The sequence below is a fragment of the Drosophila eugracilis genome, unplaced genomic scaffold, assembly GCF_018153835.1.
Source record: "Drosophila eugracilis isolate 14026-0451.02 unplaced genomic scaffold, ASM1815383v1 contig_367, whole genome shotgun sequence".
Taxonomy (NCBI): domain Eukaryota; kingdom Metazoa; phylum Arthropoda; class Insecta; order Diptera; family Drosophilidae; genus Drosophila; species Drosophila eugracilis.
This window is the reverse complement of record NW_024573224.1, coordinates 707,388-728,629: the sequence shown is the minus strand read 5'-3', so window position 1 is coordinate 728,629 and position 21,242 is coordinate 707,388. Positions and strand designations below refer to the sequence as shown.

General features: G+C 43.4%; 3 protein-coding genes across 17 annotated transcripts in view; 1 reads left to right on the top strand and 2 right to left on the bottom strand.

Moving 5' to 3' along the window:
* Positions 1-3,479: 3,479 nt before the first annotated feature.
* LOC108105556 (ataxin-2 homolog) lies at positions 3,480-11,551 on the bottom strand. 3 transcript variants are annotated; one of them, XM_017212196.2, is made up of 5 exons: positions 10,835-11,551; positions 7,519-7,919; positions 6,522-7,461; positions 5,095-6,461; positions 3,480-4,966 (listed from the first exon to the last, which is right to left on the bottom strand). In XM_017212196.2, exons 1-5 carry the CDS (start codon positions 10,900-10,902, stop codon positions 4,518-4,520), a joined length of 3,225 nt encoding a protein of 1,074 aa, XP_017067685.2. In that variant the 5' UTR covers positions 10,903-11,551; the 3' UTR covers positions 3,480-4,517. The 3 variants fall into 3 exon arrangements, with proteins under 3 accessions (XP_017067685.2, XP_017067686.2, XP_017067687.2); XM_017212197.2 differs by lacking the exon at positions 10,835-11,551 and adding an exon at positions 10,557-10,798; XM_017212198.2 differs by lacking the exon at positions 10,835-11,551 and adding an exon at positions 10,417-10,523.
* Positions 11,552-12,935: 1,384 nt separating this feature from the next.
* On the top strand, positions 12,936-17,205 carry LOC108105558 (sodium-independent sulfate anion transporter). Of its 3 annotated transcripts, none has more exons than XM_017212199.2 (6): positions 12,936-13,090; positions 14,637-15,301; positions 15,654-15,990; positions 16,059-16,321; positions 16,389-16,574; positions 16,632-17,205. In XM_017212199.2, the coding sequence occupies exons 1-6, from the start codon at positions 13,060-13,062 to the stop codon at positions 16,983-16,985; spliced, it is 1,836 nt and encodes a 611-aa protein (XP_017067688.2). In that variant the 5' UTR covers positions 12,936-13,059; the 3' UTR covers positions 16,986-17,205. The 3 variants fall into 3 exon arrangements, with proteins under 3 accessions (XP_017067688.2, XP_041674671.1, XP_041674672.1); XM_041818738.1 differs by lacking the exon at positions 12,936-13,090 and adding an exon at positions 13,665-14,570; XM_041818737.1 differs by lacking the exon at positions 12,936-13,090 and having other exon boundaries at positions 13,661-15,301.
* Positions 17,206-17,291: 86 nt separating this feature from the next.
* Positions 17,292-21,242, bottom strand: part of LOC108105593 (peripheral-type benzodiazepine receptor-associated protein 1) — a 29,757-nt gene continuing 25,806 nt past the window's right edge. For 8 of the 11 annotated variants that reach the window (XM_017212257.2, XM_017212262.2, XM_017212260.2 and 5 more), the window contains one exon: positions 17,292-21,035. In XM_017212257.2, the coding sequence (XP_017067746.1) occupies positions 20,268-21,035 (768 nt within the window). In that variant the 3' untranslated portion in view covers positions 17,292-20,267. The remainder of the gene's footprint in view (positions 21,036-21,242) is intronic. The other 3 variants (XM_017212267.2, XM_017212266.2, XM_017212268.2) reach the window with 1 other exon arrangement.

Genomic DNA, 21,242 nt, shown 5'->3' with positions numbered 1-21,242 from the left:
GTTGCTACACCACAAGTGATATGCTTGTGTCCCAAGGATACCGAGTACAGATGTAGCCGGAGCGTATATGGATGAGCCAGCAGGAGCCGCAAGTGGAGGATGCTACACATGAATATGGTATCCTAAGGACCACGCCGGAAAACCAGGATAGCAAACCTTCAATCGAATCCCATAATTAAAAGCGCATTGAGTTCATCTCTCCGATGGGGGGAACTCCCAAAAAATAAATAGAAAAAAAAAACAGAAAGGATATGCTTCTGAAGGTGAAGACAACGACAGCGGCGGCGTCGGCGGCCGTCGCCCTGAAACAGGAACAAAGCCGAAGGATCAAGGAGCGGGAGTGGCTGAACAACAACAATCAGCCCTGGCCATAAATGAATTTTACGTATTTCGGTATACACACGACAAACGCCGACTAGCGCCAGGACCAAAGACCCAGAACGTTGGGTTTGAGTTTGAGTTTCAGTACGAGGATGACGATGATGATTTCAATGATGATGAGGAAAAGGCAGAGGGAAATGGAAAAAGAATAGGATTCGGAATAGGAATAGGCAAAGAAAAAGCAAAAGGGTGGGTGGCCATACACCAAGTCCGTCTGCGATTGTACGAGTAGTAATACACACACAGGCACAGCAGATGGCGTATAGAGAAAGAGTGCCAACAGGAAGAGGAAAAAGAGAAAGAGCGTAGGGTGTCTATGTGTGCGTGTGTGTGTGTGCGGGAGAGAGGAGCATAAGGGATGGTCGACTCACCGCTTACTTTTCATACACATTTATGTGTATTGTACTACTCGACTGCAAAAACTGCAGCAGACGCAGGAAGGAGAAAAGGAGCCAAGGAGCGGCAACAACAAACCGAGACTGGCCACAAATCAATCAGCCGACTGGGAAACACCCTACACAGCGACAAAATGCGAGTCAATCATCGAATATTTTGGATATTATCAAAATAATAGGTTGGCTTTAATAGGCATATTCGAATATAATTTTGTCTTCAATCAAGTTGATTATTTTAAAAGTGCAATTTAGCCAATCTTAAAAGTTCTTAAATATGTTTCTTGAATTATTTTATAATTTATTAATTTATAATATTACTCCGTTGTACTTAAATATTGGTTTTTATAGAATTTTTGTTTATACATTTTATTAATATCTCAAATTTTGAACAAAATTCCTCACTTTGAAGAAAAACTATTTTTGAAGCATGATTAAAAGACATGCAATTAAGATTAATATATCTAATATTAGGCACATTTTCTCCGTGTGTATTTAAACTCAATTACCAGAGATTCTTACTAGCAATGAATGGGGTTAGAACAGTCCTTCCCCTAAATGTCTCGAAATGTATCTAAAATCGAATATGCCTTGGGCCGCAGCTACTCAAATTCAATTTCGAAAAATTCGTCCGTTTTCGGCGGAGTGGTGGTGGTTGTTGTTCCTGTCGCCGCCTGATCCTGAATCCTGGGAAGGGCATGTTAAGGGTGAACCGGCACCATACTCACACACATACATACCGGCGGCCAGACGAACGGAACAGACAGCGGGGAGCACAGTTAGACTAGATGGCAGACGATTCAGCCGCGACAGAGGGCGGTGGTCGACGTCGCAGTCGCAGTCAACGCCGGCGTAAACCCAGACTTATGCTAATGCAATGCCACACATATGCAGGCATATCCTGCGATGCATATACGTATATGCAACATGCAACGAATTTCGGCTACTTAACCTACAGAACAAAGGAGGATACAGAAAAAATGAAACGTAAGAAAGTCGTGCTGGGAAGGATAAGCCTGCGCAAGGCGCGCAAAAGGACACGCGCACACATAGCCACAATCAGGCTTACAAGCACACACACAAATGCAAGCTCAAGCATACTCTTTGAGACTAATTTAATCCTATGGCTCAGTTGAATTCAGTTCCAGTTCCCTCGGCAACCGCCCCACTCAGACTCGAGAATTATACGAGAAGCCGGAAATGGGAAAAACTACAGGATACAACCTACCCACACCACAAACACACACACACAGATACTCTCACATATACATACACACAAGCGAAAGCCGCTTATGTGTTACGTTAGTTACTTTACGTTGTGCGTTTAGCGGCATGTAAATGGCGTTATTACGCCCTAAACGCCTTACGTAGTCGCCGGTTACGTGAATTACATCGTGTGCGCGGTGCGTAATTGTGTGTGTGTGTGTATAAGTGTATTTGTGTTCCTCGTATCTTACTTTCAATGTCATCAAAAAGGGCTGAAAAAAGATATTTCTGCTTTTGATTCGTATCACAGCCAGCTTTGATGGGCATTGCAATGAGCATCGATAGCACTGTGTGACCTCTGACCTCACTCGAAGCGAATCTACATAATAATAGCAGTTCGCGAAAATAACGATTGAGAGCTAAACCAACAAGTGTTTGTGATCCGATATATAATTCTTACGTAACTCCTCAAAGGGTTGTGAAATGTTGCCTATTATCTACTCATATCACAGCCATTTTGATGAGTTTCGTGCGAGTTTCGGCATCTGGTCAAAGTTATTATATTTCATAACCGATTTATTCGCATCTTTCTTATACCATGTCGTTAAAATGTTTGTGACCTTATGTATTCGCAATCATATCACAGCCATTTTGACGAGTTTGGGTAAAGAAATCTCAACATTCGAGCGCCATTTATGAGAGTTACTTTCAGATCGACCAGACGACGTCAACGCCCAAGAACCATCTGAAAATTGTAATAATTCGAATAAAATGATACACACAAATTTTAGATGTTTTGTTTTTTTTTTTTTTTTTTTTTTTTTGTAGTTTTTGTTTTTATTTAAATTTATAATAATTGTTATTTTTATATTCTTTTTTTTTTCATTTAAGGAAACTTGAAGGTTTACAAAACAAAACAGACCACAACAGATGCTTCTAGATCATACGAAATATAATCAAACTGATTTATGACGGGCAAAGTAGTAATACGGATTGCTTTTCGTTAATTTTTTCATTAATTTATGGACAACGGAGGCACTAAAACCCAAAGAAAGCCTGACTAAAGCTCTTGCTCTCGCTCTTGCTATTACATTTGCTTATTTGCTTGTAAAGTTTTCTTTTGGCAAGGAAATTTTGTTCGAGAAACATTAAAACAACAATTTAAAGCAACGTCAAACATTTCTGTTAAATGCTAGCGAAAGAAGTGTAACAAAGGCGGAGAAGTGAAAACAAAATTCAATTTAAACAAAAATCGATTAGTTTTTTTACCGAATTTCGAAAAGAATAAATTTGAAGCGCTCTTAAAACTCACATTCGTTTTTCATTTCCCGCAGGGCAAGCAAAGAGCATCCATCCAGCTTTTTTACTTCGGTCTGGTCATCTTTTCCCGAACCGATTACACATTATATGCTAAAGTAAGTTAACAACAATCGGAATGCCAGATGAAGCTTGGCGATCTTTCCTTGCACCGGTGGAAAAACTAACTTGGAATGATGATTATTGGGTTTTTAGTGTCTGTCGCTGTCGCTTTGCTTTTGAGGGGTTTGTGTTTGCTGTTTTTTGGGGGCGGGCGCGGGCGTGTATATTGGTTGTGCGAGGCTGGAAGTTTGGATTTCTGGGGCTGATCTGGAGGGGAGCGTGTATGTGTGTATGTGCCGGTCGATTGCCAAAGCGGATAAAACTATAGATAGCAGAAGCGCAGAAGTGCATCAAAGAATTATGTTTAAAACAATTTTACAAAATCTCGCTCACTTATCTTAACTCTTCTTTTTAAGTTTTTGATTCTACTTCATTTGCTTTTCGGTTTACAATGTGATTGTATCAATTTGGTAGCCAATCAGTTTTTCATTTTTTTGGAATTTACGCCTCGGTTTACAGGACTTGTGCGGGGCAGGAAACGCTCCTTACAAACGCTCATTGTTCTCGTATTATAATTGATTCGACAGTTGCTTTTAGCTTTCTAAATTTGTTTGTTTCTCTTTTTTTTTGCTTGTTTTGCATTTGCTTTCTCATACATTTGGTGTTTTTTTTTTAGTGATTGTTTGTTTGTTTTTTTGCTGTTGTGTTTGGCTTCCGTGCGCTGTAGAAGTCTTGCAATTTCAAAAAATTTACTAGTTTCCTTTTGTTTTAATTGTATTTTATAATTTCCTAGTTGTTGTTGTTGGTGTTTTCGGTCTGTAGGAGGAGATGTGCTACAGGATGAGCCGCTCGTGCACATGGCATAAGGATGTGGGTGGATGTGTGGCATGTGTTTTTTTTTTATTGTGGGGCGAAAATCGCTTGGAGCGACAACGAAAGCCGCGCGTTTACTCAAGATTGATGCGGATTCGGATGCATATGCAGGTGAAGTTGCGGATGTGGATGTGGTGAGAGTGCTTCATGTTGTGTATTATGTCTGTATATGTGTAACTGTTGCTTGATGACGGCTGTCCGTACAGCTCCCACTCACTACGGCGACATTAACAAGGAGGAGCCTCCGTCTCCCCCCGCCTTCCAGCTCGCCACCTTCCCGTGCGCCATTGCCCAGCTGGCGTTGTCTCACTGCGGCTGATGCTGCTGCATCACGATCTGATACTGTTGTTGATTCTGCTGCGGATGCTGCGGCGTCGGCGGCGGGAAATAATGATTGGCTATGAGCGACTGGGGGTGCAAGCACATCAGCTGGTAAGTGGTCGCCTGCGTTGGTGGCGTATACGCCTGTTGTGGTCCCCCGCCGGCGGGGGAGGGCTGTGGCGGCGGATGGAACTGCTGATGCGGCTGGCCCGGTGACGGTGTGGTCGATTGAGGCGTTTGCGTCATGAACTGCAGCTGCTGTGGCTGTTCCGGGTACACGCGCATCTGCATCGGCGCGTATGTATGCGATGGGAATTGTTGCTGATGTTGAGGATGGCCGTATTGGATGAACTGCGGTATCGGGCCGGTGGTTATCAGCGGCTGACCCGTGGCCGCCGAGGCAGACACATGCATCTGCGATGCGGCCATTGGAGCTGCAAGAAATCAGATCATATTATTAACAAATGTCGCAAAGTCTGGAGCGTCAATGAACGTAAAATATACAATGTTTAAATATGTGTTTAATATTTTATAACTATAAACTTGGGAAAATAGTACTTACGGTAGTTACTACGACGTAAGCGCTGTGGCTGACCGGCCTGCTGGTGTGTTGGAGGCGGGAATGGGTGCTGTGGCTGGACCACGTAAATCGGCTGGTTGGTCGCTGGCGCCGGGACATGCCCACCTGTGGTTGTGTAAAGGTTTGTCATGGGCACGGGCGTCTGCGGGGTATGGGGACGTGATGGATTTGGAGTGCTGGGCCCGCGGGGTGTGAACGGCTTGGCAGACGGATTGAGCACGTGTGGCTTCTTTACCACCGGAGTGGTACCGCTGGCACCACCAGCAGTAGCGACCGTGCCAGTAGCCACCGTTGTGGAACTGCCCGTCGTACTGGAGGCTGCCGGCGTGGATTTATCAGATCCAGCGCTGCTAATCACCCCAGTTGCGGGCGTACTGGGTATACCAGTGGGAGTGGTAGTGCTGCTGCTCGGTGCCGGTGAGACTTCCGGCTTAGGCGTGGCCAGCTGCTGAGGTTGCTGCTGTACCACCGGCATGGGTTGTGGTGGCGGCTGCTCCATCAGAACAGGCGAGGTAATCACCACCGGCGACGTTTGTGGCGGTGGCATTGCATGGTAAATGGGCAGCGGCTGTTGCGATGGATCCTGAATCAACTGTGGCGGCGCCTGCTGAAGTTGGGGCTGCTGCTGATGTTGCTTCGGCACGTGCTGGTGCTGAGTTTCTACCAGCTGCTGCTGTTGGGCCTTCTGTTGCAAGTGAAGCGGCACATGCTGCTGGGATGGCGGCGCCTGTTGAGGCTGCTGCTGAGGCACATAGTGTGGCTGTGATAGAGCCGCCTGGTGCAAATGCGCCGGTGGCACTTGATGCAAGACCACGTGTTGCTGTGGCGGCTGCTGCTGTTGCGGCGGTGAGGCAGATTGCTGTAACGCTCGCTGTTGCTGTTGCTGCACTTGCTGTTGCTGCTGTACTTGCTGCTGCTGCTGCTGCTGCTGTTGTGGTTGCTGTTGCTGCTGCTGGGGCGGTGAAGTGTTGCTGGGGGCCAGTTGGAAGTCCTGGCCAAACTGTCGCAGATCCTGCATCTGGTTATCGCGCGACCGCACCTGACGCGCCGGTTGTGTATTCTGCCCTTGTGTCTGCAAGTTCTGATGCTGCTGCTGTTGCTGCGGCGGCTGTTGTTGCTGAGGCACGCCCGTCTGCAACGGCGGCGAGTTGCTGTTCTGCCCCGGATGGCCACCATGGGAGCCGTGCATGGGCTTGCCCTCACCTCCGTAGTTCAGCGACGAATTGCTCTGAGAGCCCTGATACTGGCGGATCGGTCGCTGGGGCAGCGGCTTATTGGCATTGGCGTTCGAATCGCCATTTAGCTTGTTTCCACCACCCATATGAGATTGGTTGCGGTACTGAGAAGACCTGAAGAAATACAAATATTATTTTTTGTGATGGCTGGGCTGAAAGGCTATCACGACTTACCCGTGCATAATCTGCGAGTTACCCTGATAGGTGTATTGATTCGGCATGCCCATCGACGGCTGGTAACCGCCCTTGCTCTGACCCACAGAGTTACCGTTGCCGCCCTGCGACACGGAGACGTTGCTACCGCCGGTAGGCACATTGTTGCGCATCACCTTGCCACCTTGGGGCACAGTCTTGCGCTTCACCATCGAACCGCCGCCATACTTGCTGGACGAGTCCGCAGCCGCGTTTGCTGACGGGGCAGGAGCCACGCCCTTCAGGCCACCGGCCAGCATAAGAGCTGCCGTGGACTGCGTGGAGCCGCCTTGTCCCGCCCCGCCGCCCATGCCGCCTTGCATCATTAGGTTGCCATCTCCGCGAGTATCGCGATCTCGGCCACTGCCCTGCGAGGACATGCCCACATGCGATAGCTGCGGTCCGGTGATGCTGCGCGTCTGCTTGGTGATGTAGCGGTCGCTACTCATAGTTTCCCGCAATTGGAAGTCACCAGCGCCTCGGGGCTTATTACCGCGATCGCGGTCACGGTCCCTGTCGCGGTCCTCGCGATCCCTTTCTCGATCGTTGCGTTCGCGGTCGCCACGATCACCGCGTTGTTCTTGCTCCGTCGACGGTCGCTCCACGGCCGCAAATAGTGCCTCTTCGTCGCCATTCTCCAAATCCAGACGGTCACGGCACGTCGGATTGTTCTCAATTTCGGCGGCCAGTTTCTCGGCCTTGGCTTCGGCCTCTTTAAACTCTAGAGAGTCACCCTTGTCCAGTGGTACTGTGTATGAGGCCAGAGAATCATCGAATGTAGACGTTACGCCAAACGTGTTCTCGTTTTTGCGGAACATTTCATTGGGGTCCCAACCGTTGGCGGCACTATCTAATTCTATGTCAATGTCGCCATTGGCGCCAGAATCCCACGGTTCCAGTTCCTTCTCGTCCAGACGCGCACCTACAAAAGTGAGATTACTAAGTAAATGTTTCTAAAACGTTCATATTTGTATCTTACCGTTGCATTTGTCAGAAATGGCGCCATCCGTCTGAAAAGCGCCGGCGGTGGCGTATTGCGAGTCAAAGTCCTTGGCCACGATGGTCACCACGGTGTCGGCCGGGAATATAATGTGTTTTGGCACCTTGCCCTCGTCCGGCAGATTCTTGGACTTAATGCACGCCGGTAGCTCCAGTGCGATGTCAAAGTTGCCCGAGAATGTGCGGAATACGCCCTCGTAGATGTTGCCCGACCGCAGGCGAACCTCTACAACGCTGCCCACTAGCGCCGTGGCCGAGTGCATGAAAAACGTGTTGTTGTAGACGCCCTGCGCCACCGGACGCACTGCTCCGCCTCCGTTCCCGCCTCCTGCACCTGTCTTGTTGTTAGCGGGCCTTAGGCTGTTGTCGTTGGAGTTGTATCTGCGAAAAAAAAGGATAAGAGAAGCGTTCACCACACGTTTTCAACTATTCGTTAGCGTTGCGGTTTGAAGGCAAAAGACTGACTGAAATTGGAAATTCGATGGCATTTGGGCACGGTGGCATTATCGATTCGTTTGCAAACTCTGACCTGACCCCGCAATCCGCAACCCCTGTAAACAGTAGTGTCAGTTTGCGTTGTGTTTGTGCATTTTAGCTCATATTTTTTTTAGTACAAGCAAGACACACTATTCGGTTGCTTAAACAAAGACTTTTCGGGGAATCACATTGTTTAAGTTGTAGCCATTGGTTTAGTATGACCATTAAGAGTCATTTAGACTTGTAAACAAAGACTTCAGGGGAATCACAGTGATGAAGTTAAAGTTATTAATTTATTATTTTTGCCAAGATGCAAAATATAGTCAGATGGTTACCAGTATTTCAAATCGACAAGGTTTCCTTTGTTGTTGAATTCATAAAAGTAAACTGTTTTTTAAGAATGATTAAGCGTTTTGCCACTGTCGGGATATGCATTCCACGAAAATAATCAGCCAAATGAAACCTCTTTAGCCAGCTTTGTCCCGGTCGCAACTCGATTCCGACTCATTCCCTGAACGCTTTCCTCAGTGCTTTTCGGGGTGTTTTGGCATCGGTTGCGTGCGGGCAGGATCGACGACCGTGAAATGCGCAACGCAACGCACAATGAACCCGCGAATGGAAGTGGGGGCGGGCTACGAGGCACGGAGCACGGGGCTGAACGGAACGGAACCAAACGGAGAGGGGGTCGGTTGATTCACGGAGCGTGCACTGTGCACATTTTCGTGAATGAAAACAAATAATTGATTGCGCTCAAGAGTGAATCATGCGTAAGGTGAGGTGCAGTGCGGGTAGCTCTTTGGGGTAACGAATCCGGGAAATAGGCTGCGACGGCGACGGAGGCAAACTTAAAATGCAAGTGTGCATGGCCGAGTGGCGAATAAATATGCATAGACGTCGAGCGGAAAACAAGAGCGAGGTGGTATATCGTTCGGTCAGCAAATTGTAAAGTGACCCAAATTTCGGACCCCCTTTTGGTGGCTCTCGGGGATCTCGAAGGGGGCTTCGGCGGGCGTGTTTGAGGGGTTCGAAGTGTGCCAAAGAACGATACGAAACTCAGCGCAGCCGCCGCACGTCACAGCAACTGCAAACTAAAAACTGAAAACGGCGAGCGGCAAACGTAAAGCTGCAAAATGCTGACAATGCAAGAAAATGCATTCGAAAAAAATAAGACGAGCGACGAGAGTAAAAAATATAGTGCACTACGTGCTACATGGACGAGTGTGCGTGCATCACGATGGGCATGGGCAGCACAGTGGGCCTAAATCGCACAGAGCGACCCAAAGTACCGAAGACCAACTGTGCCCACAAGCTTGAGCTTGTTGGTTTGTATTGGTGCACAATGAATAATGAACGCGCATTTCAAACAGTTTGGGGCATAAATATGACTCGACGAGGAAGCATCGTATGATAAGGCAAAAATAAATGGCACTACAGTGAAGCCTGTCAGTAAAGTACTTAAGGGCTCGTTGAAATATTATATTTGTTTATTTTGACTAATATTAAATTTTAATTACTATGAACTACAAAAGAAACAATTTTTATTAAATTGTTAATATATTATCGATCACACAAACTTCTTTCCTTTTGTCAACTAATTTTTGTTATCACTGTATTTATATACAAACTGAATTATTTTTCAATTGCAAACTCTTACTGATTCATGAATACTGACGTAGTGGAAAATTGGAGGAGTTTTAATCTCTCCCAATTTTGTTTTCTTCCAAATTATATTTCCAACTTATTGCTTGTTAGCCCATGAATGAAAAATTTTTATTGCGCTTAACAGCAGACTCTCAAGTCACTTTCTACATAATTTACATTTAACAGATAACTTGAAGTTAAAGAATAGATTACGTCTTTAAATTTCTTATCTATATTTGGTATTCCCCAAACAAATTTAATCATCTAATGATTATTCAAAAACTAATCTGAAATAAATATATTTTAAATGACTCCTCTTTTGGTCAGTTTATGTTATCTAGCTTTATGTATCTGTACATATCGCTTAGTCAGTTGGTTTGCTCAGATGATAATGATAAAACTGGCGAACGTGCCGATACTTATGTCCCGCACTGTGTACAAATGCGGATGTGGATGTTGATGTGTGACTGTGTTCGTGTGGATGTGTGCGCTGCAGTCATATTTCAATTGAAAATTTTAAGGGCGCAGCAGCGAGAGAACACGGGAGGGGATAGGAGAGGGGACGGCCCCATTGAGAGGGGTTGGGGGTTTCAGAGCCCCTTTTTACGGGGGTGGCAATGCTACTCATTGGTGCGACAAAACGGAAACCTTTAAACAAATTATGTTCTCTACACACATTTGCCCGTTGTGAAAGGGAAATGTAAACAAAGCATAAAAAGTTCGATGCTAAAAGCACACACACACACACACACATACTCACACGCGATGGCCTATTATATAAGCGCCATTTGCATTCCAAAAAAAAAATAAAAACTTAAGAATGGTTTTTCAAGAGATGCTGCATTAGCCAAATAGCTAAGCAAAAAAAATCTTGAAAAACGACACGAGACGCGCTTTCACCTTTTTCTGTTTTTTTTTCCTCTTTTTTTTAGTCAACCGGACCGGGAGAGAAAAGAGCTCTTTGTGGCGCTTTTTGGTTGTCGCGGGTTTTCAATTTGTCAGGGCAACGGCGAACGGCGACGGCGAACTGCAAACTGCGACGGGAAAAAGCAAAAAGCAAAAGCAAACCAGCCCCAAATGCATTGGTGTGCGTTTGTGCCAGTGTTACAGCCCCTTTACCCTTTTTGCAACGACGCCCCTGTCTCTTTTTCGCCAGTGCAGCTGGTGCTTCTTCTTACCTTGAGATGCCGCCGCTGGCACCTCCACCGCCAGTGGGTCGGGTTTTCCGCTTGCTATTGTTGTTCATAACGTCGATTGGATGTGAATGTGGGATGTGGATCGCCAATTGCCGATGTCCGCTGTCCGATGTTGCCAGGAGGCCAGGAGAGTACCAATGCCAGTACCACGAGTAGTTATTCAGCACAAACGTTCAAAACCTGGCGATTTCTTTTCGTTTTTTATTTTTCGTTTCTGCCTATATGTGCTGCCTGGGCTATTTTTCTCCCGATTTACACCGATTCGATTTACCAACTTGCCGATCTAACGATCCTCCTCCGATGGTCGCGAATGGGCGAGCGAGGCGTGGTCTAGCCAAAATATGCTATTTCGGCAGCGTTTAGCACTCTAACTTGACTGCTAAATATGCTTTTGTTGCTAATTTTATTTTTTCCCTGCGTACTGTAGCGATAACGAGCAAGGTTGCTTGACGAGTTGCTTTCCGCTGTCGATATTTTTTTGCACATCCCTAGCGCTTGACAGCGTATTTATTTGGCAAATTGAAAAAGGAAAACAATGAGAAGAACTGCGAAACGGCCGAAGAAGTGCGCGGCGGGGTGTTCAAAAAACGTATAATTTTGTTTCGATCAAAAAACTACTTAGTTAATTTATTAACTTTCAATGAGAACGGGGATGCGTGTGTGCAAGCCACTGAGTTCGGTATCGAATTGTATCGCCTGGCCACTCGATTGGATAAGGGCATAATTGACGATACAAGCCTATCGATAGCTTGATTTCTACCGCACTTTAAAAAAGTGTTGAAAAGTGCCGTTGGGCGCGTAATTTAAACTAATGCTTATGTGACGCATATTCGGTTTGTTATTAATTGTACAGCGATTAGCCAAATATTTGCGCTCGAATCTAGTTCACAAATATGGGCGAACCTATTAATAACCGCCCGCTATCTTTTGGTGTCTTAGTGGGTGAAAAACATCCGCATATTTACCAGGTGTCCAGATAACCAGCTCCAGACACCCAATGACCTTGGTCGTCAAGAAACTCCTTGTTCCAAGAAAGCGGCTGCCACCTTAATCATTTCAAAGTCAACCGTAAATCCACTCTTTGCCGGCGTATGTGCTCTTTTATAAGGTAATTGCGCTGGCGCTCCCGTATCAGATATACTAATTATGATGCTATCTCGTTTACAGCCGAGCAGGGTCGGTCATATACAGAAGTCGTTAATCTGTCAGGCCCACACGCCAGGTCTTTGTAACGCCTGATGGACTAGTTCACACCTAATGGCATTCATTCAGAGGTAGAGATATAATAATAGGCTTCTAAGCCACTTGGAAAAAAAATGTACGATATAGTGGACAATTGTATTTCTCGTTTATCGCAGTTAATTATAACTATGATTTAATACAAGTTGATATAATAATAAAGAATCTGTGTTATGTATAAAAATATCACTGTGAAACTGAATTTGTGTTTGTAATAATCAATAAATTAAGTTTTAATACTGAAATGTATATATTATTTAAATATTTTGATCATTTAATGAATAACCCATTAAAGAGAACCCCTTAGAATGCCTGACACAAGGTGTCACAGCTTGTGCTAAGATATTTGGCTGACTTATTTGTGATCGTTTAATCGATCTAAGCCTAAATCTAAATATTGATCCATCATTTATCGATCGAGGTGCGTGGAATGCCACTTGGCCGGCAGTCGAAGGTGGAAAATTACTTGGATTCCACACGATAAACCCATTGGGATGGGATTTTTCAGATTGCCTCCCCCACTGCGCATTTGGAGCACGGGGACATATGACAGCGATACGGCGGTAGTTTTTGCCACCGGTGCCGTTGACATTTCCAGTTATATATTCACTTTTTTTGTGCTCCGTACAGGCAGATCCCACCGCCCAACCCTGCTCCGCAATGTTTGCTCGGCCATCCGCCTGCCGAATGGGCGTTAAGTATGTCATTGTTGTGCTGATCTCGAGCAGAAAATAAAAGCGTGTTTGTCGCCTTTTTTCTTGACTCTTTTCATTTTTCGTCTTTATCAGAAAAATCCGTCCGTACTTACTTATTTATCATTCAGAAATTCGCTTATTCGGCAGTTTTCATTAGATTGCGAAGCCGTGCACTTGGCTCACTCAGGGGGCAAGGATATATAGTTGAAAATATTCCTAAGTCACGATAATCGAATGTCCTTCGTTTGAAAAGCATATGTGGATACGTGTATAATGTCGATCGTAAAGAAGTTATCCTTCGATGGTAAGGATATAACATGAACTAAAGGATGTACCACAGTGTAAAGTGATCAACATTTTCGGACTTACCCATTATCACAGTTCCTGGCACGATTCGGCCGATATTCTTAGCTCGTGATCATTTTATAACCGTTAACCATTTACACTACTTGGCCAATTTTACAACCGTCATAAAAGCCACCCGCCGATCTCGCGTTTTAATTAGCAATCGAACAACAGCTGGAGATAGATTTGACGCAAGTTGTTAAAATTTTTGGCCTGATGTTACAAATTAGCATTCATTTTGGGTCTCGGTTTTCGTCCATCATGACCGATAACACCCGAGTATTAAAAATATTTAACTCGTCAAAACATCAACCACAAATATTAACATTTGCTGACAAGATAAAATAAAGTAATTATTTGATTGTATTGGTACCTGATTTGAGAAAGATGATATTTATCCAGACACTAAAAACAAAATTAATATTATATAATAAAATTCACATATAATAAAATTATATGATTAATCATTTCTTATTGAAGTAATGAGTTATGCAGATGGTAATGAAAATAGCTAAAAATTCAAGTAAAGAAAGTCTCAATTCTATTCTTAACTTGATAGCTTTGACACGTAACAGATTTTTCACAGAATTCTGTTAACCTACTCGTATTCATGTGAAAGGTAACACCTAAGATCAATGGCTTGTACTATTAATTTAGATCCATAGAAAGACAGATGACTAATAGACACTGTCTGGAGTCAGTACGCACTTGTGACTATCCGGATTTGTTTTCTATATGAGCAGCAATAATCGATGTGCTAATTTTTTGCATTAATTTTCCGTGATGTTCTATAAAAAACTTAATCACTTGTTTTGATTGAGTTCCACTCGTGTTTCTCTTTGTTTAACCTATATAAAAAAAAACTGGGTAAAAAATTGATTTTTAATGAAATTTACATAAAGAGCGTTCGCGGAAGATATAACTGGTTTTAGGGTCTTGTACATGCATATAGAGATATATAATTAAGTGGTATGTGAATGTATTGGCTCTCCAATAATTGCCCCTCAATATCAGTTAAGAATCTCAGTTATTTAAACAAATTACAGAGGAACACAGAGCCAGAGCCAGAGCGAGAGTACGACAACATATGTGCTTAATTACGATTTCACACAATTAAAGTTTTGCGCTTTTTTTTCTCGCCGTGCTTTCGGCTCGGCTCGGTAGCGGACAAGCCGGACTGTTCGTTTGTTTTTGATTTTTTTTTTCGTTTTGTTTATTAAAATGCTAAAAATCCCCTGACAAAATCAAACAATTTCGGCTGGCAGAGCGTTTGTACCTGGCCATTGGTGAAACTGAAACAGAAACCAAAAATCAGTACACAATGCGTTGGCCGCGAAAGCACACGTTCGGCCTGTGGCCCAAAACTACTCGAAGTCGTAGTCGCGGAAATGGAGAAGCCACTGGGCAATCCCAAGCCACTATATCCACCATTTACGATCGTAGGAATTACGACTTAAAGTTATCCAACTCCAAGTTACATAGAGAATTTTTTCTCTTGATTTCAGCTGGTTGCGAGGAGAAGGAGAAGTACACGGCTCAGAATGGCGAGGACTATTATAGCCAGGGTCACGCCGTCGACTTGGATGTGGCCAGCAAATATTCCAGGCCCAAGGAAGCCCACTGGCTAGTTCGACGTATTTTCTTCCTCAGTTGGATTACCAGCTACGATCGAGAGCAGGCGTTTGCGGATTTGATAGCCGGAATCACCTTGGGTCTGACCATTATTCCACAGAGTATTGCCTATGCAGCGCTGGCGGGTCTCTCTTCAGAGTACGGCCTGTACTCCGCCTTTATTGGATCTATTATCTATGTGTTTTTCGGAACGATACCACAGGTTTCCATTGGACCCACCAGCCTGATGGCCATTCTCACACTGCAGTTCTGTGCGGATAAGCCAGTGCAGGTGGTCATCGTTTTGGCATTCCTTGCCGGCTTAGTGGAACTGGCCATGGGAGTATTTCAGCTGGGATTCATTGTCAGCTTTATTCCGGCTCCGGTGACTAAGGCTTTTACTTCGGGCACAGCTTTGATTGTGGTATTTGCCCAGATCAAGAATCTTTTGGGTGTTCGCATTAAGGGGTTCCCCTCGATTGGTGATTTTTTCACCAACATTCGTCCTACGGATGCCGCCATGGGGGTGTCCTGCATGGTTGTGCTGCTTTTGTTGAGGGTAAGTTAAATATTTTTATTAAAACTGATAAAATCATGACTTATACGAAAAGAAGAAAAAAAGAAAATTGGTACAAACTAGTTACTAAACTTGATGAAAAACACCTATTTAGTATGATTAAACTCACTTTTATGTTAGCTTAAAATATAACTTGAGATTGGCTAGTTTGGCAACCTGTATTTACTTTTGATTTTTTACCGAAGTCACGTTCCGCCAAGTAGCAAAAACTCCCTTGCTATAATTATAGCATAGATAATGAATAACTCATAAAAATGAGGCAGTGAGGAGTTCCCATCTAATATGAGAAATTAGTAAATCAATCATCAATTTTTTCTATATTTTCTTTATACAGCTCCTATCGCAAGTAAATTTCAAACAGGACACGGCTGTCACCCGTCGTCTAAAGAAGATCCTTTGGTACATCAGCATCTCGCGCAATGCTCTGGTTGTCTTCTTCACCGGTCTTATAGTATTCATCTGGGTCAAGAAGAGTTCCATTGAGGCGGTGCCCTTTGCCCTTTCCTCAAAGGTTTCCTCGGCGATGCCCACAATCAAGTTGCCGCCCTTTGCTTTTGAATACCAGAATCGCACTTATGTGTTCACGGATATCCTGCATGAGCTGGGCAGCGGAATTGTTGTTGTGCCTATTGTGGCAGTTTTGGCCAATGTGGCTATTGCCAAGGCCTTCGGTGCGTATACGTGATATTTGTTGGTTAGAGAGTTTTCTTTATTTTTGTTTATTATATCACTTTTTCAGTCAAGGATGGCAATCTGGATGCCTCGCAAGAGATGTTGACCTTGGGTCTGTGCAACATTGCCGGTTCTTTCTTCAGTGCCATGCCCACATGTGGAGCTTTTACCCGCTCGGCTGTAAGTCAGGCTTCCGGAGTTCGAACCCCAATGGCTGGCATCTACACGGGATTGATAGTGCTCTCCGCATTGAGTATTCTGACTCCCTACTTCCAGTACATTCCGAAGGCCTCACTTTCCGCCGTTCTGATTGCGGCGGTCATCTTTATGGTGTGTACTTTTCATTTTCTGAGATTGATATCATATTCTCAAATATTTATGATTTCTTTACAAACAGATTGATTTGGCTCCTGTTAAGGAACTTTGGCAGACAAACAAGAAGGACTTCTTTAGCTGGGTGGGAAGCTTCATCATCTGCTTGGTGGCTGGCGTGGAGTTGGGTCTGCTTTTCGGAATTGTACTTAGCATGGTGTTTGTTCTTTTGCGCCTGGGCAATCCCAAATTTGAAGTCACCCTGAAACAGGTAAGGTCTTAAAATCCTAACTAGCTACATAGATTTAATTATAAACCCTCTCTGCAGCTTGACTCCACCTACTATGTGCATATTGTACCCCAGTCGGATGTCTACTACACCGGCGTAGATGCTTTGCGAACTGAGCTGAGAAGTGCCTGCAGACTGTATCAAAATGATTTCCCAGTGGTCCTCGATTGCACCCGCTTCATGCAGTTCGATGCCACCTTCAGTGAAATGCTAATCTCAGTGGCCAAGGAGATGGCTAGTCACGATGTCCTGTTGATCTTGCAGAACATGAGCCTGAAAGTGCAGCAAATGCTGCCCGTCATGGGAAATGTGCGATTCTGCCAAGAGGACAGCCAACTTTCGAGTCACCTGCAAATGAAAAAGGAAGCACCTGTTCTGGAAGCCAAGCTGTAAACACCCTTAATCTAATCCAGTCTGTTTGATCCGGTTATGAACGGACGTCACAAGATTTATCTCCTCACCTGTTGCCGCTTGACGTTCGCACGCAGCTTGCGTAACTGGGCAGCGGCAGCAGTTAGTTAACAACTTAGATTTAGATATTTAGTTAGCGACTTTGTAAATACTTTTATGCATTATTAAAATACAGTACTCTTCTACGAATTAATCAAGATAACCCATCTCGAAAGTATTCTGCAAGCAAGAGATAAACAGTCCATAAAGAATGCCTCGTGCCGCGACATGCAAACAGATACACGGGTCTACGTGTCGTATGAGTAATATCACTGAAATTGAAGAAACGCCTCATTAAGGCAATTGAAATGCTGCGTTTTTGATTTTTTTTTCTTTGAAATTGTTGTTTAATTATTATTTTTTTCGCTTTTTTGTCGTTCAATAAGGAAATTATAATTTATAGAAAAAGTATAATAATACAGTATAACAATTTAGTTGGTTTTCATTTGTATTTTTTTTGTTTTTTTGGTTTTTGTTTTATCCATTTCATATTGCATAGTACTCGTTTTTTTGCCATTATCATTTTTTTTTTTGCCAGTGTGTGTGTTTAATGGGAATTTAATTTCATTTATTCTATATTGTTCGCTTTGTTTCCGAGGAAATAAACTGTTCTTGTATACTTGTATAGGTAGGTGTCTAGTAAATGATTATAGAGAGAGTGTGTGTGTAAGTGTGTTTGTCTGCTGTTTGTATTTGTATTTGTGTGTGTATTTCCGCTGTGCCCTTGTAAATTCGAATATGATATATCTTCCGGTTTACGTAGGCATCACGGCTTCGGTGGTTGCCGAAGTTAGGCTTGTAGATTGTAATTGTCTATCCGATGTGGCTGAATAATACAGTGACTTGATTTGATTGTTAGATTTAAATCGTTTACGTGGGAAAAGTTAACGCTTGTTTCGATTTCGGTAAGTCATTCTCGATCAACATTTTCTGGCTATAACAGCCCTTCTCTACTATATGTTTTTTGTTTTTGCCAGTTTACAATTTACAGTGTTCGGTATTGCAGTTTGCAATTTGCAATTTGCATTTTGCAGTGTAACTATGTATCAGTTGTGGTAAGTGTGTGTGTCTAAAGTAATCATTTGCTCACAATTATGTTGTCTTGTTTGCCGGCCAAGCACATGTACATATGCAACTCTCTATGCGCTCTTTAAATATGCCTTGTTTAATATATTTGTTTGGTAAATTTTGTCATTAATATAATTGTTTTTTTTTGGTTTTTGTTATCTTTATACTTTCCATTTCTTGAATGTATTTTGTATTTTCGTAAAGCAAGAGGTACGCAATGTATTTGTCTGTGTTATGCTGAGTGTGTATCATGAGGGCTGAGTCAAAGCAATTTTCAAACATTAGGAAACACCTTGACTATCTGCAAATTTTCATTCTCTCTCTCGGATCGGATCGTATCGGATAATAAAGCATAAAGTTTCCACGAGAGGAGAACAGAAGTAGTCGTAAGTATGCGGCATAGGCGAGTAACTAACTATCTGTTAATTGGTAGTATTTAAAATAACAATCGAAAAGGTATGTGTACTTTTGGTTAGGTAAAAGTTAGGGTTAGATAGCGATAGAAAGTTGGTAAGAAAAGCAATAGGGGCGGCGGCTTAAGTGGCTAAAGAAGGTTGTGGAAAAGTCTCCTTTTTGCTGAATTTAGTGAACATGTCTCCAGGGTCTAATGCTACGATCTTGTGCTTAGTACATTATATTTGCTTTGTATTTGCCATTTTGTTGGGTATCCCATATATATATATATATATATATATATATATATGTATGTAGGAGTAGATCTCTCTCTTGGTCTTTGGTTTGCTTTAAGTTACACTGATATTTTATCGCATATGGCTTCTATGGACATCAAACACTGAACAAAATTTCTTTCGGTTGCATAGAATAAAGAGAAGTTTTTGAGTCGAGCAGTCGTGAGAAAAGGGGGGAAAGTTTTTACTAGGAATTAAGAGATAGAAATTTTGGCTTCGGCTATCACTGGATTGAAAAGAAGGCATGGGGGGTGGGGATGTTCAAGGGATTAAAGTTAGCTTCTTGTGCTGGACTGGAAGTCAAGGTCGCCTTGTCTTGGAAATGCGCCCGATTGGAGGTTGGCTTTTGAATGCGAAATCGTATTTAGTATATGCGAATATATGTAAATATGTACCATATCGATTTATTTATTTTACTTTAATGTATGTATCGTCTTCTTCTTCATTATTTATATTTTTGTTTTTTTTTTTTGGTTTTTTGTTTTTTGGTTCGGCCTCATCATTTCGCCTGCCTGACATTGCTCAACATTCGGTTGTGTTTTTGTTTTTGTTTTTTGATTTATAAATGTAAGTTTTATAGTGTATCTCAATTTAGTTTTCAATATATTTGAAATATATACATATAATATATGTATGTTTATGTTTATGTTTTTTTTTGGTTTTAGTTTACCTTATGTGTTTGCTTTATCTTCTCTCCTCTATACTCCTTTTCTCTTCTCCTCCTTACCATCCGGTTTGGTTTTTATTTATAAACTGGTCAGCAACAGTAGCAAATTTAACAATGTGCGTTAACAAATAATTGTAAATATAATGTATGTATATAATATATTTCTCCTCCCTTACTTTTGTATTTGTATTGGTTTTTCTTTTTTTTTTTTGTATAATATATCTGTGTTCTCAGTATCTATGTGAGTGTGTATTGCATCTGTATGTGTCTCAGTGTGTGTGTGTGTGTTGGTTTATGCATTATATAGAGCTTTATCCTTTAAATGGGTTAGTGGAATCTTTTATCGAGTTGCAGTCACCTAAACCGGCAGGCAATTTGTTAAATAATTTTACAACAATTTATCTGGGCTTGTGGCTTTTTGTTGTTTTTGGTTTTTTTTGGCCCAGCTGTTAGGCCGATGCTGCTGTTGTCTGTCGGTCACTCATAATATTTCTATCAATTTAATTAATAAAAAATATTACCATTAGTACTATTAGTCATATCATATCATATTCATATCAACAACAACAACAACAACATACACACATTGGCCCACAGCCTGGGCCTAAAAGTATGGGTTTTTCTTTTAACTTTAGCATTGGTTTGTCTGTCCTCCTCGATCTAATCATCATCGTCTGTGTTTTTTTTTTTCTTTATATATTAGCTTAGTAATCCGTAATCAATAGCAATAATCATAATCATAATAGTAATAATAAGTCTAATCTACGAATAATATAACAGGACCCTATAGAATGACCGGGGTTATTTGCCAAAGCCGAACCCGAATTTTCCGAAGAGGTCTTTGCCTTTCGATAGGACATCGCCGCCGGGCGCCGCTGCCGCGATACCCTTAAGGCCGCCCAGCAGACCGGCGCCCGGTCCTTGTGGCGGAGCCTGGGCTTGCGGTGGCACTTGTTGTTGCTGTGGCTGCTGCTGTTGCATACCGGGTTGCATACCCTGTTGCATACCGGGTTGCATGCCCGGTTGTTGCATCCCCTGTTGCATCCCCTGTTGCATACCCTGCTGCATCCCCTGCTGCATCCCCTGCTGCATTCCCCCCTGCTGCATACCCATGCCGGGCTGCTGGGCACCGAAGGCATTTGCTTGTTGCTGCGCTGGCTGCACACCACCTTGTGGTTGCATTGGATCCGTCTTGGGCGGTTGCTTCGACCCAAATAGACCACCGGTGGCAGCCGAGGTAGCACCAGAGAGCAGGCTAGTCGCACCGGAGAAGAGGCCACCCGTTTGCGCCTGTGTCGTTACCGGCGGTTGCTGCTGTTGCTGCTGTTGACCCATCTGACCCATTTGACCCATCTGTCCCATCTGCTGGCCCATCTGCTGACCCATCGGCTGACCCATCTGCTGACCCATCATTCCAGGTTGTCCCATTTGCTGTTGTTGCTGCTGCTGCTGTCCCATCTGCGTCTGTTGCTGACCATACGGCTGCTGCTGCTGTTGGAGTTGCTGCTGCTGCTGCTGTTGCTGCTGCTGCTGCTGCAGGCCGACATTACCAACGCGACCGATCATCCCCTGCAAGGTGGCGTTTGGTCCAAGGACCACAAAATACATGTTAGTCGTGCTTCCAATCAGGCAGCGATCGTATTTAACGAATGGCAAAAAACTAATTGTTAAGTATGTTATATATATGGTATATATATGGTACGTATATTTATGGGGGTTTCTTAATATTTTCATGGATTTTTTTCAATGCTCTCTCAAGTATATAGTATGTATTCT

Excerpts from the sequence above, each read along its gene's own strand:
- LOC108105558 (XM_041818737.1), top strand. The coding sequence starts at position 14,453 with ATGCGTTGGCCGCGAAAGCACACGTTCGGCCTGTGGCCCAAAACTACT. Across the intron at positions 15,302-15,653 it reads TTGTGCTGCTTTTGTTGAGG|CTCCTATCGCAAGTAAATTT; the intron begins GTAAGTTAAATA and ends TTCTTTATACAG. Across the intron at positions 16,322-16,388 it reads TTGCGGCGGTCATCTTTATG|ATTGATTTGGCTCCTGTTAA; the intron begins GTGTGTACTTTT and ends CTTTACAAACAG.
- LOC108105556 (XM_017212196.2), bottom strand. The coding sequence starts at position 10,902 with ATGAACAACAATAGCAAGCGGAAAACCCGACCCACTGGCGGTGGAGGT. Across the intron at positions 7,462-7,518 it reads CATTTCTGACAAATGCAACG|GTGCGCGTCTGGACGAGAAG; the intron begins GTAAGATACAAA and ends TCACTTTTGTAG. Across the intron at positions 4,967-5,094 it reads CTTACGTCGTAGTAACTACC|CTCCAATGGCCGCATCGCAG; the intron begins GTAAGTACTATT and ends GATTTCTTGCAG.